This window comes from Eutrigla gurnardus (genome assembly GCF_963514095.1).
Source record: "Eutrigla gurnardus genome assembly, chromosome: 6".
Lineage (NCBI taxonomy): Eukaryota > Metazoa > Chordata > Actinopteri > Perciformes > Triglidae > Eutrigla > Eutrigla gurnardus.
The window spans coordinates 22,688,378-22,708,496 of NC_139920.1; the positions used below are offsets into that span (position 1 = coordinate 22,688,378).

A 20,119-nucleotide genomic window follows, 5' to 3' on the forward strand; every position below is an offset into this window, starting at 1 on the left:
CAGCCTAAATTAATTATTTACAACTGTGCATTAAGCAAACGTTTTGTGCTAAAAGTAAACATTGATGAAGGATACATGGACTAAGAGCCGCCTCTGTTATACCGTATTATATATAATACGGTAATTAACAGGGTGGTGGTTCTGTAGAGATTTGTCAGGTTGCAGAAATCTTTCTAAAACATTATACATTCTGTTAACCAAGCCCTCCGGTACGTCAGGGAATGCAACTTCACCAGGGCTTATTTTCTTTAACAGATGTAGAGCAGATTTAAAGGGGGCTGTGAAAGAGAAAAAAAATCCAAGGATGTAACAATCAATACACTTTCACTTGACCATCAGACGGCCGGGAATCAATACTTCCAACATCAAAATGATTGCCAGCAACACAGCCCTTTAATATTTCTTTTTAAGTTTCATCCTTTGCCCTTTGGCTGATTTATTTAGCCCAGCGTGTTGTCTATCAATGCCCAACACACCTCGGCCTGTCGGAATGATGTTTTATGATATATGAACATGTGATATCACATACGGATTGAAGTTAGTGCTTAGAATTTACACCTTTTAATCCTGGCAGTGTAATAACTACACGTTCGGCTGCAAATGTTCCAAATTACCCAATAAATAAGAGGGGAAATTATTATTATTATTGTTTTATTTTTATTGAAAATTAAATGATGTATATGTTGTGTTGTTGCACAGGGAATTGTTGCCGGTTTTATTTTAATGAAAATATCAAAGCAAGATAATAGTATCTCTGTTTATCTGCAGGTGAGCAACTCCGGCTGCCGACTGTAGTCTGCAAATGAAAGAGAGTCGTAATCGTTTTTATTCGGGAGCATTTCGCAAACTTCATTTGACCACAGACGGCGTAATGAGGACGTCTTCTTTCAGCGATAATCTTGCACCCGCAGTCATCTAGGCTTGTAAAAATCCAGATTAAGTGCGTCTCACACTCGTACCCCGGGCAGGAACACATTTTTGTGCGTTGTTATGACATGTTCACCCACTCATCCTTTAAAGAGCCTCTTCTACTTGAGAACATCCAGCTGGTTGAGGGAATTGTGGAAACTGCTTTTTGAGATGATCTGGCCACCAACCGCTAGTTAAACCAGTGTGCGTGTACGTGTGCAGCTTGGTGTAATATTTACGTCAGGAACATTTGGCGTGGTCGTCGGGGGGCGATGAGATGAACTTTGCATTGCAGTGCCTCCACTTTCCAGTTCTTTCCGTTTCCCTTGTCCTACGCCATTTCTCTTTGCCTCGTTCTCTGCAAAAATATCCACTCTCTCTCTCTCTCTCTCTCTCTCTCTCTCTCGCCCTCCCGCCTGATAATAAATGCAGGAACTCTCCTTCATATGTGTTTAGCAGTGCCTGGAGACTGGTGTCGGCCCACGGTCCCTTAATTATTAATTTGACGTTATGCGCTGGCCGTTTGATCATCCCCACATATCTGTATGATTCCGATTTAACGAGTTCCCCAGGAGAATCTTTTTTTCTTCTTCTTTCCCCTCTCTCTCTCTTTTCTCTCTGTTTCTATCACGCTTGTTGTTTTGAACCTTCTGCAACTGATGCACGAGCAGAAAAACTCAGGCACTGAATGACGCACTTTTTTTGATGGACAAAAGCGCCTCAGTCCTCTTGAGTGCATCCGTTTAAAGTGCTGCATGTGCGGTCCGAGTGATGATCGCTTTGTCAAGTAAAAACTCAGTTCAAACAATGTCACACATTTAAGTGCCTCGTCATCTTAAAGCCTCCTTTCCCCCCAGGGTTTGGTGCCGGTGGTATTCGGACGCCATTTTCCCCGCCGAGAGAGATATTTCAGCTATTAATCATCAGCGCCTTGGCACGGCATCAACACATACATTTGCGGTTGCTATGATTTACACAGAGAATTACACAGCACTGAAATTGGGCTACTAGAGGAGGAAAAGGGTTCTTTAATTCAACCCCCGAGCGTGTGCTGCAGGGGCGGATTCAGGATGATGCTGTGGTCCGGCGGTTAAAGAGACGGCCCTGTCACAAATATGCAAAAGGTTTCAGGTCCCAAGTGTCCCACGGTAGACTCAATTTGATGTCGATAGACCACTATGAATAGATGGCGAGCTATTCTGACTATTCTGAATAGTGGTGGGACAATATATCGAAATATCGATATATCGTGATACTTCCTGAGAGTGACTAAGATAAGACTCCTTCAGATACACAGATATCGTGATGCATATTATAGATGATTTCTTGCAATATATTGCGTATCGCAGTACTGTGATATCGTTATTGTGGGTAAAATATTGTGATGATATCGTATCGTGAGTTACTCTGTGATTCCCAGCCCTAGTAGATAAGGATGTCTGTCTGATGTGTGTCTTATTTGTGGAAATGGTGATTTGGTCCGTTCAGAAATCATTCATCTCATGGCTTGGGCTAATGTCTCTCTCCCTTCTCTCTCTCTCCCCCTCTCCTCCCTAGCATCACCACGGTTCACTAAAGTTCCCGTCGACCAGATCGGCGTGTCAGGGGGCGTGGTCTCTTTTGTGTGCCAGGCAACGGGCGACCCCAAGCCGAGGGTAAGCTGGAACAAGAAGGGCAAGAAGGTCAACTCCCAGCGTATCGAGGTGAGTCAATGAGCAACATTTTCATTATATTTTTCTCTGTCAGAACACACAGAATGTTTGTGTTTGTGCTTTCATCACCCACGAAACGCTTCTGGACAACAATCCCATCTTTTCATGGACCGGCCTCTGAGGAATGTGCAGGTCCACCCGTTGCTACCGGTTACGCAAGGCAGAGCCCGCCCATCCTCTCTCTCTCTCTCTCTCTCTCTCTCTCTCTCTCTCTCTCTCTCTCTCTCTCTCTCTCTCTCTCTCTCTCTCCGTCCTGTTTGCACTTGACTGACTTTGTCTCCGTTGTCACATTCTTCTTTTTTTCCTCTGCACACCACCCCGTCTCTGTGAATGTGAATCTATCTGTGCGTTATTCATGATGTTTGTTGTTCAGTTTCTCAGCAGGCGTTCCCAGATGGCGTCTCTAAAAAGTCTTGATTGATGCTCAATGTCTCTTAATTAAAAAAGTTGCTTCCGTTATCGTCGGCCGTGCACACAGATAGACAAGCGCACGCTGCGGCACGGAGGCAACTACAGGGGAGGGGGTGAAAGAAGCGAATGAAAAAAATAAATGACAACATCAACGGGGTGGGGGGGGGGGGGGGATCGCTACAGAGGACAAAATAAAAAGACAAGTTGTGTTTGTACGTTCCCTTCTTCTGCATGCTAAGTGGGAAACAAAGCCAAGGGCGTGAATGAGCCTGCCAGAACGGACGCTCCTCTTCCTTCCGTTTAGTAGAAATAAAAAAAAAATTGTAAAGGGGTTTTGAAGTATTTTTTTTCCCCATCTTACCCTCTCGACAGCTGCTTTGATATTGATCACGATGCCATGCTCCGCAGTGTTTTTAGCCTAATTAGCAGCTCAGCCCCGAGACGTGCGGCAGCGGAGCAGCAGACTCGTACTTCCATCTCAAAGTCACGCTTCGCTCACAGATCTCGGCGGCGAAGCCTTCGCCGGGATGGTGTGAGCTCCTCAGAGGAATCGATAGATGTAGGGAAGGCGTGGGGGTTTTCGCTGCGAGCCCGGCAGACGGGTTCGACCATCGTCTCTTAACGCTTCATCCATCTGAACTTAGAGGAAACGAGATTAACTTGGGAAATAAACGGCTGTGTGAAAAGGGGTGAAGCTGCTTTTATTGGCAGACGTACTTTATTGATCCCGACATTTAAAACATCAGGATGTTGATGTCAAGTTAGGTAAAAAAGTGAGGTCTGGATTGTTCATTGGCAGTTTATTTAATTCATCTAAATTATGTTTTCTCCATCATACTGCACACAAAACTGTTCTTTGTCATATTTGTGTTGTACTTGAATGATACACGCAAACAGCTTTGACAAAAGGAACATTATTGTAGAATTAATAGATGTGTAGCCTTCATCATTTCTGATTTTTAACAGGTAAAGTATTGATAATTCAGACACAAAAAGAGTGTTAGTGTTCAGCCCCCTGAGTGTAATAAATCTTGTTTTTATAAAGCAACTCTTTTGTGATTGTAACCACGGATTTCTTCTCGTTTCTGTTGTCTAATTTCATTTTTTAAGAAGCACTTTCAAAGAGGTTGAAAACAATGAGCCTTGCGGAGAACAAAGGGCATAATTACAGATCAAAACAGGAGATGCAAACACGAGAAAGCAAGGATATCACACGCATATGATACGGGGCCAGGATTGTGTGTGAGAAAGATTCCTTAAAGTTCTGCATTTCTGAGGACAAAAGGCTACAAAGGAATAGAAACATCACACCTTTTCTACCGAAGATATCTTGTGACTGGCTTCCATATCTGGGAAATGAGAAACGGACACTTATCTTCCAAGAAAATTGTTTGGTTTGTTGCTGCAGGGATGACTTTTGTTGGCTAACCCCAGAAGACGGCATTGCACTGGTTCCCTCGCCAAAAAGGCAAAGAGGAATATAGCAAATAATCTCTGTGACATTTATGATACCGACACTTTTTGTTAATCCTCACAAATGAACGGCACTTTTCTGATTTGAAACTAGTGGTATTATTATGGGAGCCCACCCCCCCCCCCCCCCCCCCCGTCTAAGCTCACCTTGTTTTTTCTACTCCACCCTACAGACCATCGAGTTTGACGAGGGCGCCGGCGCCGTGCTCAGAATCCAGCCTCTCCGAGCGCCGCGCGACGAGAACATCTACGAGTGCGTTGCAGAGAACAGCGAGGCCGAGATCACCGTCAATGCCAAGCTGTCCATCATCCGAGGTGAGTCCTGCATTATGAAACAGTGTGCACAGGGGTAACGCCAAAATAAATCATTAAAGTGGACGTCCATGAGCTCCTCGGGGGTTTTTATGATGACATCTTGCTTTGGAGTTTTTACACTGCACTTGCCAGTGGGTGAGGGCTGTAGGATGCTTGGAATATCTGTAAGTAGTACTGTAGTATTTTCTGGTAGAACACTGTTCAGCTGGATCATCCGTTTAGATTTTGACCTATTAGAAACACACAAAGATGGCCTTCCGGTTTGCTGTGAGTTTTATCTGCACATTCCTACATGACGACTGTAAACGCTTTTATTTCGGAATCAGAATCGGAAAGGAATTTAAGTACATTATCACATACAAGGAATTTGCCTTGGTGTTTACAAATAATAAATGATAAACAGTCAAGCAAAGTACTGCAGTCATGAACATAAATACAATCAGAAATTACCCTAAATGTAAAAAAAAGTTGCCCATAAAGTTGGAATATTTTGTTTTCAGACACAATCCTCTGTTTATTCCAATGGATGATTTGTTTTGGCAAAATTAATCCATGCATAACATTTTTTTGGCGATATAAAAGAGCAGAAATTTGCAAATGATTCCAACTTGATGCGTGACCCTGTACATATGCAGCCATATACACACTGTAATACTATACTAAGTACTACTATATAAGCTAAATCAGTTACATGAAACCGCTCTAGAGAAAGCAGAATGAATATCTGTGAAAATTAGAGAATTATCTCTTAGAGCCAAATGCGGGTTAGCCTAAAATAACTTGTGTTCACTCACAACAGTTGACGGTGTGAAGGCTGTTTATCAAGGATCCATCCAGCAATCTGATGGAACTAATCAACCGTCCATTCATGGAGGAGCTAAACCACCATTTGCCCGTGATGAAAACTCATAGAATCCCTGAATGAAAAAGTGATTGGTCACCTGCTACACAGTCGGGGGGGCAGACACACTCCTCACACATAGATGGGTGCCCAATAACCAAACAGCTGTACTTTGTAGACCTTTTCTTGATCGCACCTATAGAAGCACGTTTGGATATACCATTTGTTTAGCTCTAGCTTAGAGGTCATGGAGACAGCTTAGCATGTGGTCCACCACTTGCACTTTCTTTTCTCTCTCTCTCACACTCGTCTCTGTCGGCCTCACACACATAGACGCGCTCACACCCGGCGTCCTCTCTTCTGTTCTCTCCTGCCGCCATCTGCCATGTTTCCAAGGGCTGCATGAAGCTGAGCTATTGCTGGCTGGCTGGCAGCACAGGAGCTAGGCCTTCCTGGCTGTCAAATCCACAGGCAGCGTTGGTGGCGTGGGGGGGGAGGGGGGTGTTGGAACCAGGGATTGGATTGCCTGGCTCCAGCATCCTGGGTTAGTTATTGTTAGCAACAAACCGCCCTGGAAGCATGCTGTTGGGTGCTGGGGGTTGTGGGTGCCTTGGGTGCCCTTCAAAACTTGATATACATTTTAAAATGTGCTACTTAGACTTTGAAAATCCACATGGCTACTCATGCTTTTACTTAACGATGTGCTTTGATCAGGCAGATACCAGTTTGGTTCTGTACTGAAGGACCTTTGCTGCACACTATCTGGATTTCTTGGATCCTTGAATACAGCATTTGCTTGTAGGATCGTGTGTAGGCATTTCAGGGCCCTAATGGGAATCACGCTTCCACCCTGCATCACTGGTTTCATGCTCAAAACAATTATATTAAATTGTTCTAATTTAATACTCTAATAAATGCCAATTTATTTATGTTTTTTTTGTGAAACTCATGTCCGGAAAGTCCTTTACAAAGACACAGAGACAGTATGGAAACAACAAATTGAAAAAAAGGAACAAGCCGATCAAACCCAGGTATGTGCAAGAGCACAGGGCAAACCCAGGAGCTGGTCCACGCTAGCTGGAGGAAAATGAAAAGTTATTGGAATCGGCTCAACAAGGTTTTTCCCTCCAGAGCCCAGAGGAAGACGGCGGCTCGGCTGCCCGGGCAAGACCCGCCACCGGAGGAGGGATGAGAGTGTGATGATGGGTGTCGAAGGTGCAAGACGAGCTGCGGAGGTGGAGAGCGCAACGTTTTTCCTCTGTTTTTCCATCTTTAATGAGGTCGGGACCTCCTGCATTAATCCATTAGGAGAGCGATATGTAGAGAAAAGACGGGGAGATGTAATTGAATTCACAGAAAACAGAAAGGGAAGGGTGAAAATGGGTAGAAAGTGAGAAAATGAATGGCGGTGAATGCAAGTCGCGGTGGAAGTGGAGCACACCAGAGGAAGGGGGGATGGATGTGAAAAGTTGGCCCAAGATGAAGGGAGACAACAGGGTGGGGGGGGTTGTTGTGGATGATTGGCAATGTAGAACAGGTGAAGAGGACAATAGCCGAACCTGCGTTCTTGGAACAGGGGCAAAGGATTATGGGATATGGGACAAGGCACGAGGGACACATCCACAGTAAACAGCGGGGGATGTGGTGTGGGATCTGAAGAGGCAGAAAAATGGGTCGCCGCGATGGTTGACTTGGCCGTAAAAAAGCCGTGGCATGCATTTCTGAGTAAAAATACAGCTGCACGCACACAACATGGATGGAACAGATAGAACAGCATACATTTAAACCCACAATACATCCATGGCTGTTTACATGGTCATGAATAACCTGTCCTATATATATGCAAGATGCATCGTGTGTGTGTGTGTCTCTCTCTCTCCGTCTCTCTGTATTCGTCACTCCAGAAGTGTGTTTTTTGCTCACGTTATTTGACCAGCAGCAGTATCCCGGTTTCTCCCATAAACTGGTTATTCATGAGCATGTAAATGTAATGCTTATATGCTTATATGGATAAACACGCTTACTAACTACAGGTCGTGTAACTCCCCGAACACATAAATGATCCAACGAGAACAAGAATCGTTCACTCAAAATGGCTGCAGTTCATCTAGATACAGGCGTACCCATATGAATATATGCATAGTCACAGTTAAGCAGCGTGCACACACACACACACTCTCTCACACACACACACACAGATGCGTGCAGTCTACCAGCGTTTGCTGTCCTAGCGTGAACTCATCAAAAGCGAATTTGAAAGTGAAATTACCACACGTTCGCCTGCACTGATTAATATATACACACTTACAGTAAAGGTGCACACACTCACACACACTCATGACGTGCACACACACACAACTGTGCATGCACCCTGACTTACATCTACAAAAATGTGCAGTAACAGACACACATATACCTGAAATGAGCATACACTTTACAAATCCACAGACGTTTATCTCTGATGGACAGGCTAAATAATAAGCCCCGCCTCCTATGACACACCCGACCTGCTCGTCGGTCGTCCTCTGCGTTTGTGCGCTCGCATCGGTGGCGATGGCGGGTTGTGTTCAGGATCCACTGCGCCGCCTCCTTGCTCCAGTGCCTCAGCTGAATACCTAAGATGGGGGCCATCTGGCTGCACTAAGGCTTGCACACGGTCCCCTGGGAGTCCTCGGTGAGGGACTGACAAGCGTATGAAGCACACTCTCGAGATCTGACTCAAATCGCAGCTTGCTCTGCGTTCTTTTCTTGTCATGGGAACATTTTTTTTCGAAGTGTTTTCGAGTGTCAAAAGGAAGGCAAACTGGGATACTGTCAGCTCATGCTGTTGTGTGTGGGGGATCATGTGGAGTTATCCCGCGTTGTGTGCTTGTGTTTTTACACTGCAGCACTCTTAATCTCTGTGATTACTGTTGCAAATAGTTTCTCCCCCCGAGGCATCCAGCAAGGGAAAAAAAAAAAATATGTGATTGATGAGATTTGGGCTGATATTCATTTTTATTATCTTTGAAAACAAGTTGTATATATGATGTGTCTATTTGGGAAAAACCCACCGTTGAGATCACAGCGAGGGAGAGCTGCTCCTGAGTCGGATGAGCTAAAGACTCAGTGGTGATGCTGTGGGTCTGCTTTGGGCTGTTTGAACCAGCAGAGACTCACCTCTGACACACACGGATCACGTCTCTGGTCTGGCTGGTATAGACGACCTTCATTTCCATCCGTGCACGCACACTCAAACAGACTCTCTCACATCCTGCTTATACACTCTTGCCACTCCCAACCAGGTGGAACCAATCAAACGTACCCTTTTCTTGTCTGTCATCGCTCACTTGACTCTCTCCCCAAACTTTTCCAATCATCTTGCTTTCTTTCTGAGTGTGCCAAGTTGCAGGTCTGGTTCTCATCCACAGCACTGATTAAGTGAATATATATATTTTTTAGCGTTCTTTAGTTTCTCAAAACTCCTCCTAACCTCACCCGACCTCCTCTTCTGTCCCCGACGGGAAGCTTCTTTTTGAGGATGATTTGTAGACGCAGGTCGGCGTCAGATAGGCAACGTATCCGTGTGTTAAAATAATGTCTGCCGTGGTTAATGCAACCTCACTCACACCTAGGGTTGCAAAGGGGCGGGACATTTCTGGTAAATTTCCAGAAACTTTCCATGGGAAGTTAGGCTGGGGAATTTTGGAAATATTCCTATATTATATTTGCACTTTGCAATATGTTGCAGTAAGCAGTGTGCTATGTGAATGCGATTGAGGAATAGCATAGGTATTCTCAAGTGTACTTGCATGGAATCTGGTGGTTTTAGTCATGATTATGCTAAATTATATTTTCCCCAATATATTTAATATCCCTGTTAAGGGCAAAACTTCAATTTTGTAAATTCCAGGTTAATTCCCATGCATTTCCCATACATTCTCTGTTATTCCCATAAATTCATGTATTCCAATAAATTCCTGTTTATTCCCATACATTCCCTTTTATTCCCATAAATTCCCTTTTATTCCCATATATTCATGTTTGGTCCCATACATTCCCTTTTATTCCCATAAATTCATGTATGCCCATGAATTCCTGTTTATTCCCATACATTCCCTTTTATTCCCATAAATTCCCTTTTATTCCCATAAATTCATGTATGCCCATGAATTCCTGTTTATTCCCATACATTCCCTTTTATTCCCATAAATTCCCTTTTATTCCCATATATTCATGTTTGGTCCCATACATTCCCTTTTATTCCCATTAATTCCCTTTTATTCCCATAAATTCATGTATGCCCATGAATTCCTGTTTATTCCCATACATTCTTTTTTATTCCCATAAATTCCCTTTTATTCCCATAAATTCATGTATGCCCATGAATTCCTGTTTATTCCCATACATTCCCTTTTATTCCCATAAATTCCCTTTTATTCCCATACATTCATGTTTGGTCCCATACATTCCCTTTTATTCCCATAAATTCCCTTTTATTCCCATAAATTCACGTTTATTCCCATGAATTCCCTTTTATTCCCATACATTCTATTTATCCACATAAATCCTCATGGAAAGTTTCCAACATTTCCAAAATTCCCAGAATTTTGCAACCATACTCCCGCCAGACGTTGACCTCAGCATTTAGTTCCCAATGCATTTAGACTGAGCCAACGTGTTACGTCGAGCCATGCGAACATGGAACTGCCAGTTTATGCAAGTGGAGTTGTATTCTCTCTCTAGCTCCATGTGGATCTAGGTCAATACAAGCTGCCTGTGCCGTGTCATTTGCTAGGTTTTAAATTGACAGGAAGCTCCGCCCAACCGCCACACTCGGGTCGGGGGGTTTCACAGAGGTCAGTCAGGGCGCAGCGCGCCTACTGTTTGATCAGGCTGTCTGCTAATTGGCCGCTCTCTTGTGAAGGAGCAGGTAATGATGAATTTTAATGGGCTTCCTCAATCCTGATTCATGAACAGTCTTTGCTGCAGATCAAGCCCAGTGGATTCTGGGCACCTTTTATTGTTATGGGAGAAGGGTAGAGAGAGAAAAAGAGGTACAATGATGGGATGGGGGTGGAGAGGGGGTGCGGCCACAAGAGAGAAGAAGAACTGGAATGAAAGTTAAAAGGACGGAGACCAATCAACCTTTCAACCACCAGTGGCTCCAGGCCAAGCCTTAAGACATTCTATTTCCTGTCTTCACCTTTGCTTTCTGTTCTCCGTCTACCTTTTTTCAGTCTCTCTCTATCTCTCTTCCTCTATGTCGCACCGTTGTTCTCTCTTTTCTGTCCCTACCAATCTTATTTCTTTGTATTTCAATGGCTTCTGGTGTGTGCGTGCATATGTGTGTGTGTGAAAGAGAGAGAGTGCAGCCTGTCGGAGTGGACAGCAGGCTGGAGGGTGATGTATGCAATCACTAGTGTGTAAGTGTGTGATACAGCCATTTCTAAACGTCGATTTTTAAACAAACTGCAGGAAAAAAGTCTGATATATTTCTTCCGGGTGGGCTGGCACATCTGTAGTATTTTTTCTTTCTGAATGCACAGTATGTGACAGAGCTGCAGCACAACCTGCATACTGTACAGATGCGTTTAAGTCATTTGTAGAAACATATTAGAGGAGGGAAACAAAACGTTGAATAACATTAGGTTTTATATTAGGAACTGTTCTGATCTTCACAACCTTTAGTGTCCGTGTGTGTTTGGTCAGGGTTAAGAAGCGGTCTGTGTGTGTGATGCAATCTGATTAAAACATAGTTTTTGGGGGGTTTAAAAGTGTGAGTCCAGGCTGAAGCAGAGAGGAATAGACAGTTTGAGAAAAAGAGAGTAAAATGCAGAACATTTCTCCCTCCTTGCTATTCATTTCATCAGTATTCCCCGTACGTATCTAACAAGCACCAGCCCAAACTCACATTTATGTTTGTGAAATATTCCCCTTGAGTCCATTCACGACCCCTTGGGTTTTTTGTAACCCCTTAAAACAACATTTTCCATTTTCTCACAAACACACGAGATATTAAACAGAAAACTCTTCTCTCCCCGAAAAACTTTCTTTTTGCAGATGCACATTTTTATTTTTTACATTTACATTTTTCTTTCGCATCGATTTGTCCGTGGTCAGTTTTATCTCCTGGCTTTTCCTCTTTGTAGTGCTAATGCCATGCTGGTTTTGGTGAAGGGTTGAATGCTTATTTTTTGCGTGTGTTTATTTCGAAGGAAAAGGTGAGTGCAGGGCATCAGACGGTCTGGATGAAACATTTATAAGACACATAGTGAAACATGAGCAGGTGTGTGCGTTTGCATGCGAGACGGTTTCCTGATGTGTGTGCAAGTATGCATGGGCGACAGCAGGTGTGTTACAGAGTGTTTGTGGTGTGTTTAAGTTTGTGTGTGTGTGTGAGAGAGAGAGAGTAAGAAAGAGAGAGAGAGAGAGCCAGCAGGCAGACAGTGGCTGCCCTGTAATGAGACAGTGAAGAATAAGCTTGGCAGTATCAGCAACAGATCTGGCTGTTCTTCCTCTTCCTTACCGCCTGCCTCTGAGGTGACCTTTGCCCTCCACCACGAGTCTCACACACCTCTAGCGAGAGCAAGACAGATGGGGGAGGAAAACAAATGCAGAAAAAGAGTGGCGGGGAGGTGAGGAGAGAAGCAAACGGGTAGACGGTAGAAAACGGTAGGAATAAAGATCAATGAAGAAGTTAGTACAAGCTATCTTATTGCACTTTGGTTGCATTTGTGAGTTGGAGACAATGAGTTCTAGGATCGGAATCGGAAGATCGGCGGTCCGAATCCCGACTCTTCCTCCAGTCTAATGAAGATACTTAACCCAGGATTGCCCCCCGAAGGCTGTGACATCGGCGTGTGATTGTGTATGAATGAGTTGGATCCTGATGTGCAGGCGGCTCCTCTGCCATCAGTGGCAGAATGTGTGTGTGAACGGGTAAAAGTGACTGAATGGAGTGTAAAAAGCGCCTTGAGTAGCTGGTAAGCTCGAAAAGCGCGATATAAATGCAGGTCCATTTAGCATTTACCAACACTTGTAATGACTGTTGACATGGTGACAAACAACCTGCTATACCACGGTGCATGTATGCCGATTGGATGAACAAATACGCAAATGGCTGGATGGAAGGGTGAAAAGAAAGATGGGCCTGATTATGGAGCCTGAGACCCTTTTTTTGGTGGCTCCTCATCTCCGGCAAGTCAATTCTCATTCTCATGCAGCACTCACCAAAACCCGGACCAGTAAATAATACATGTTTATCACTGTTAGGATCTACACCCAAAGGGGCAGGTTACCTGCTCACAATGAACCCATTCTTGCATGAGGCGCTTTTTTTTTTTCTTTTTCAAATTCTAACCATATGCTCACCTGTTTTGCGCCTGTTATTCTGCTCTTATATCTGACGAGGTTCATGTCAGTAGGAAATGTCTTGTTTTTCTCCGTAATGGTGCTTATGAGGTGCTCAGCTGTTATTGGTGTTATTGGATGTGTAGTAGAGGGCATGCGTGCCACAAACAACAGATCAATAGGCGGGTTTTGACCACATGGATGGCCCTGTACTCTCATTGGAGGTGTTTTTCCTTCAGGAGTAATTCTTTGCTGTCCTTCAGCGACTCTGGCTCTTCCTTTCTACTCCTTAGGATATATCTCTACCCACCTTTCACCTTTTTCTCTCCCACCCCCCCTGCCCCACTTAATACCTTCATACCAGGCATGTGTATGCCTGCCGGACTTTTGCCAGCCTTCTATTTTTTCTCATCCTGTCTTTCGCTCTTGTAGGAAAAAGTTCCCTCCGGAGGAAATTCACTCAGATGCGAGTTTATGGCCGGTGAATCCTTTGATCCTGGAAACCTGTAATGCAGTAATCATGTGTGATTGAAGGATGAAGGAGGGGGGACACAAGCTGAGAAAGATAAAGGCGAAACAAGGGGAAAGGAAAGAGGTGGTGCTGATGGAGCGGGATAAGTGGAGGGAGCTTGCCTCTAGCCAGGGTTGGCTGGCTCCTGAACCTTCGCCATCAATTTCATATAATTCCTGCTCAAGTAGAGCGACCTTGGCCACCCTAGGCATCTGGCCGTGGCCAATATAAGACACCGGGGTGGAGTGAAAAGGACGGGGGGAAGGGAAAAGTGGCAAGGAGATGGAGAGCAAAGAACAAGCAGAGTTAGGGTCTGGATGATTTGTTTACTTCTGCCTAGAAAGTTTAGATAAATGGATGCTTTGCTGCAGCAACGAGTTTGACCAGGAGATGTAATAGAAAGATCAGTGTCTCTGAGACACTTTTACAACAAGAAGCACTCACGAGGTGGATTTGAAACAGCCATAGTCACCTCCCATGTGTGCAGCCCCCAAATACTTCAACTGATGGCTGGAAATGTAATATATGAAATGAAATATACCTGTAATATCAACTCAAGAAAAAATCTTAATGAAATCAAAATTGGTTTCCTTTGCCTCTACTCATCACATCAAAATAAATTAAAATGATTTTGCCCAAAAATCTATATGTAAGTCAGCTTTGATTAAAAGTAATAGTTTGATTTCCTGCATCATGTTTTTCCATTATATTTCATTCAATTTGTGGCACTATTTTGATCCCGTATGATTTTGTTGCACGACTGAGAAAATGTTGATTAGTTCTCTGCCATTCTGAATTGATTGCTGTTCTTACTACCATATGTGTACATGCACATTCATATTATTGTGCAGCTGGACGTGGGATTTACTTGCCCACAATGATAATCACATATTGGAACAGCACATGCATTACATAGTTTAATATTAATATTAATGCAGGGACATTGTGCAGGAATCCAATCAACAATCGCAGCTAGCCTGCTGGAGTAGCGTGGGTGCTCCGACCTTATGCAGGGAACGAGAGTTGGGGAGGAAGACGTGGGTTCCTGTGGAAATGGTGTGAGTGACGACCTTTGGAGTGGCCCAACTCATGCATAAAGAAGAGCAAGGGGAAATGGTCTGAACCGCCAGCTTCATGCATATACATGAGCCCCCCCGGCCCAGGTGACTGCAGTCGTACAACGGCGAGGTCACCCCGTGGGCCCTGCAGGATCGGCAGAGTTGATTCAACTTATAGTCCTGCATGCTTCACAAGTGCTGTGCCGACGCTTCCTGTGGTAGAAGTTGGGTAGCAAGCTTAACGGCATGCTTATTAATATTTCCTCCATGATTGTAATACGCCTCAAACTACTATTATACAAAACAATGCATAATGAAGACTCATTTATATGAGCAGTTAGAGTTTCGCCTATTCTTTGTACTCCCAGGCATTCGGACATATGTTTCGCCTCTCTTTCCCTTCTGCCCACAAAAACTTGATCCTTCATCCTTCTCTTGAAATGGAGTTCAGTGGAAGCATCACATCTCTCTGAAAATGGAGAACCTTTTTTCCTTCATGTTTTCCCTCTTAACAATCTTGCTTGTTACCGGGCTTATCGACATTATACCCACAACCTCTCAGCCTCATCTTTTTAAGTGACTTATTTATGGTAAATGGCCCACATCCTTGACATCTCCAGGTGACACGAAGCAATTGCCGTCTTCTGACTGGCCCCCAATTTTTTTAGCCCACACATATTCATAAGTGTTGTTCTGTTCACCAAAGGTGCCTCAAAACCTGCCCATTACTAGCTCTCTGAGCAAAGCTAATGGTCTACACAGACAATGCACTCACCTCCCCAGTCCCACACATCCTGGTTGGTACGGGTTGCATTAGTTGCTTTGGCAGAAATGAGACAGGGAGCAGCTCAACCCTCTTAACCCATCGTTGCATTGGCCTAACGTTGTTTGGGAAAATTATGGGAAGATTAGAGTCTTAATTCTCTCATATAAGCCCATTTATGCTGTATCCATTACTATGGTTGCTCAGAATTGAGACATAGAGAAATGTTACGAGTTTATTCATAGACAGATTTCCAGTTATTTTCATGAAAAACTACCAAACATCTCAAGGGTAACATGTGTTTGAAAGGGGTAAGAACCAACCTTGGTTGGACAATAAGGTGAGCTGTTCTTGCGATTGAATGAGATGACATGCATTGTATTCTCGACAACTCTCAACTCAAAACAATTGCATGACAGAAGGTCATTTCTACAGCAGCATTGTCACCCACGCTGTGTAGTAAACTGACGTCAGGTGCCCACTGTGTCTCCAAACACAGCTGCCCTCCCTACCCACATATGCCACTAAAACCAGACCTAACTGGCTGACGTTTCTCTAGGGTGAGGCGTTTCCTTTAATGATCCTGGCCTCACCCCCCTGTCTCCACTGTCTTACCCCAGACACCTCAGGAGCCTGACAAGACAGGAGAGAGAGAGAGAGGAAGGGAGAACTCGATACATTTCCCCCGGTTGAGACAGATACACACAACCATTTTTTTTTATTTTCTCTCAACCTCTTCTCCAACAGATCATTGGAGCTGTGCTAGACAATTACTCCTCCCTAGTCTCTTGTCTGTGCTTTGTCTATCATGGTGGCTCACCACCTCCCTAGTCTCTTGTCTGTGCTTTGTCTATCATGGTGGCTCACCACATCAGGGAATCCGCCTGTTGTGTATGTTTTTTCTATTGAAGCAGGGCTCGCCTCATTGCCAACACGGAGGTGCCCTTGAGCAAGGCCAGTTACCCTGTAACTGCCAGTGCAGCTGCCCAGTGGCCGGCAGGGCAGCAGGTCAGACTGTTGTCGTTTAGGACAGCTTTCGAGTGTGTAACTGTGTGGATGGGATCAAGTCTTTCCTGAAAAAGAGCTAATTTCTCTGAAATAACAATACAAACACATTTTTCAGTTTGATAAGCAATGCTTAAAACTTCTGCCTTTCGTCCAGTTTTCCCTCCCACTGTTTTTTTTCAATCTTTTCACTCTCTCTTCTCTCTCTCTCTCTTCCTTTGTCACTAATTTCCATTGCCCCTTCTCCTTTCTCGCATCTGGTTGTATTTCAGAGATTTGGATGTAAATGTTGCCCTTGGTGGCTAGATGTGCGCGGCGTGGAGAATACCAATGGGACATCAGACGTCTTTCCGGGAACAGAGCAGGGGGATAGAGGTTGAGTGCTTGCTGTATAATAACCATTATTCAGCTGAGATGGCTATCCAGAGAGGGCTATCGGTAGCCGGGGCCACAGACACTGTGATTAGATTTCCCCTGTGTTGCTATTCTTCTCTGTCCCCGGATCTTTCCTTGTCACTGTTCCCCTGTCTCTCTTTGTATGTTCCTCCAACAATTCAAAAGGAATCCCACTGGTTAGAGAATTTGAGGGAATGCAACAAAAAGTTGCATTTAAGATTTTTGAAGATTTGCAAACCTTCATTTTTGGTTTTGGATATATTCGGCTGTCAACCGCAGACAAGAAAGCTGAAAAGTGAAACAGACCATTGTGCCGATTGTGTTGAATAAGGAACCGAATATTACACACCTGGTTTCAGACGTTCTTTTCAAGAGCTGGTGCCTTTTAGCTCCTCTGCTTCGCAGTACAACCAAGTGCAGAAAAAAACAAATTGATCTCAACATAAAAAATACGTGTGTGTGGTCTTGACCATACTCAAGTCATTTAGAAGCTTGACTTCTGAGTGTACTTGGGTGTTAATGGTCAAGCGTCAATCTCCCTGGAGTGAGAAACATTTAGACTTAAACATGTGGTTCACATTTGGGAATGAACTTTGTCAACTCAGCTATCATGGTGACAATTGGGGTAGCTTTGGTGCCATATGCTGATCAAGGATTGGTGCCTCGACCAGCTTCTAGTCAGGGATTAACACGTGCATGTTTGTAAATGCATGCATGCCATTCCAGTAGATATAGCAAGCATCCTATTTGCCAATATATACGCATAGAACATTCACGCCTGTGTCGTAGGTGCAGAGCAAATGAAACTGTAGTCCCAGCAGCTGGCTCTGCCTATTAGTTAAATGTCTATTTGTGTATGTGAAAGCGAGCATGCCATCAGTATTCTTCATCCCCTCGCACTATATTTATCATCCTCCCTTTTCTGCACCGTCTAATCTTAACCTCTGTTTCCCTTTTTCCTCACTCCGTCTCTCTCCCCGAGCAGTCCCTCTGTGGTATTAATGCACAGACCTGCTTAAAGCCTGTGTCTCCGTGCTGTGGCGCTGGGTAATCAGTTAACCTGATTATCCTGCTGATGAAATTAAATCATTTAAGCAAGTGAAAATAATAATATGAGTAATAGGTGCGGGGGACGCCGGAGCACCCCATGGCATTTGCTGCACTCGCAGCCAGTCTGGTTTTACCTCTCTCTCTCTCTCTCTCTCTCTCTCTCTCTCTCTCTCTCTCTCTCTCTCTCTCTCTCTCTCTCTCTCTCCCCCACTCTCTTACTATAACTATGAGATCACTGAAGGCTCAGAACGAGCACCTTTGACTCCACAGTGTCAGAGATTTTGACATCGGATAAAAGTGGATGAGATGTGCATTATAATCATATTAACATTGATAAAAAAAGGATAATATCTTGACCAGACTCCTGATTCAGTTGTCTGCTTAGTTTGCATGGTAGAACAGAACAGTACTAAACTAGTGTCATGTGTAATACTACACAGCTAATTGGGTAAGGCATATTACCACCAATAACAAAAATGTAGGTTTTAGTATTTGTGTACTCGTTGAATAGAGCACAAAGTTGTATGTACTATTTGCGGCGCTTTAAAAAAAATACTTGGAAGAATAGTTTATTGTGCTTCTATATACTATTTCAGGAGTACCACTCATTCGTAAGTATATTGTATGTTGGAATCATACACAACATATGTGGCTTTGTGTACAGTTATAACTATACCAGACTTAGATTTACCAAAAAGCGTTTTTGTTTGTTTTTTGAGCAGTAATTCACTGGGAATGGGATTAGTCAGGAGAGTTAAATGAGTCTAAAGGACGGACCTTTTAAGAGGGCCACACTTAGCATGATAGAAAGCAGAACGCAACAGCAGGCATGAGTCTGCAGATTAACAGCCGGGCAGTGGCTAAGCTAACCAGAGGCTGATTAAAGGCTTTGCACCTGTCACTTGTAATGGAATGGAATGATATTAAATGTTCAAACTGAAATTAAAGACAATTATGGATAATGATGGCACACGAGCCGACCTGAAAAAGAGAATGACAAAAAAATCTAAATCTAGATGAGGTCAACTAGAGCCTGTTTGGGGTTCAGCTTTGGAGTCGTGCTAAGCAAACCAGCTGTTGCGTGGAGTGGCCATGTAGTTGTTCTGTGCCATCAGTGTGTGCATTGAGTAAGTTGCGGTCTTTGAAACTTGTCCAAATCCTGCTGAATAGATTCCAAACTGTGGTTTTCTTGTGAGGAAAAAGACATTCTTCAGATTCTTCAAATCTGCTTGAACACATAATGGTCTATATGATGTCTCTGCAAGGCCTTTGTCATGGCTGCCTAAGTGCCATACATCACAGCAGATGACCACGCTACGTTTCTCAAATGACAACCACCAGTATATACTGATGTACAAGTTCTGACCCATTTCCAAATTGGGACTCATCAAAAAAGCTTAAAGTTTTAGTATTTACACTGTGATAAAGACAATTGAATATGCATGCATATGTGTGTATCTGTGGTTTAAAATAAAACCAAAAATGAGAAGCGTGATGGTAATTGAAGAATTATTGGCACCCTGCAGGGTGTGACTGCAGCATGTGTCTCAAGGCTCTGTTGTAGGATGATTGTTGGCATAAGTGACAAAGGCTGCTCCCGGCAAAATAAACAGTGACGTAGTCATTGACCAGTAGTGCACATGTATTTGTCTTTTCCATTTGGCCTGTGAAGAGTTGTCATCACGGATAACCCTGAGTATGCATCATAGACATGCAATTGCTAAGCCATTATGGGTGACTTGCCCTTTGGGAACTCTACGATACTATCAGCCCATGTCATTGGTTACAATCTCTTCTCCACTGTCGGGCTGGATAACCCTGAAGTAACACTCCCTCGATGAGTGATCTATTTATTTTTGCATGGGTGCCTTTATCGACAAAGCCTGTACGCTTCAGGGGGGAGAAGATGGTATCAGCGTCTTTTCCTGGGGAAGTAAGAAACCAGCATACATTCCATTTATTCTGGAATGGCTGGCGATGCGGTATCAGGTCAGAGCAGCTGTAACGATAGCATCATATCTCCATGCATCCACCATCCCTGTTTTCTTGTTTACTGCTGTTTTTTGGTGGGTTTGTTTTTTCGCCCCCCTATTCCTGATCTCCCTTGCTCCTTCAGGCAGATTCCCTTTGTCAAGTGACTAATTTAATTATTCTCAAATCCACTTACTCTGTATGTTTTCTAGCTTTATTACTGTGTCTGTGCAGGCCTAATGTGATGCGAAGCACAGATAGGCTTCGGCTACATCAAATACATCAGATTTAACACCCAGAGAGCAGGCCCTTCGCAGACAGGACTAGCGAGGGGAGTGCAAGAATGCAGCACCTTTTATGGCATCTTAAACA

The 20,119-nt window shown here is 43.9% G+C and overlaps 1 protein-coding gene across 5 annotated transcripts in view; it reads left to right on the top strand.

Moving 5' to 3' along the window:
• Positions 1–20,119, top strand: part of ptprsa (protein tyrosine phosphatase receptor type Sa) — a 168,520-nt gene that overhangs the window by 54,673 nt on the left and 93,728 nt on the right. For all 5 annotated transcript variants that reach the window (XM_084012035.1, XM_084012037.1, XM_084012036.1 and 2 more), the window contains exons 3-4: positions 2,467–2,612; positions 4,679–4,820. In XM_084012035.1, the coding sequence (XP_083868161.1) occupies positions 2,467–2,612; positions 4,679–4,820 (288 nt within the window). The remainder of the gene's footprint in view (positions 1–2,466; positions 2,613–4,678; positions 4,821–20,119) is intronic.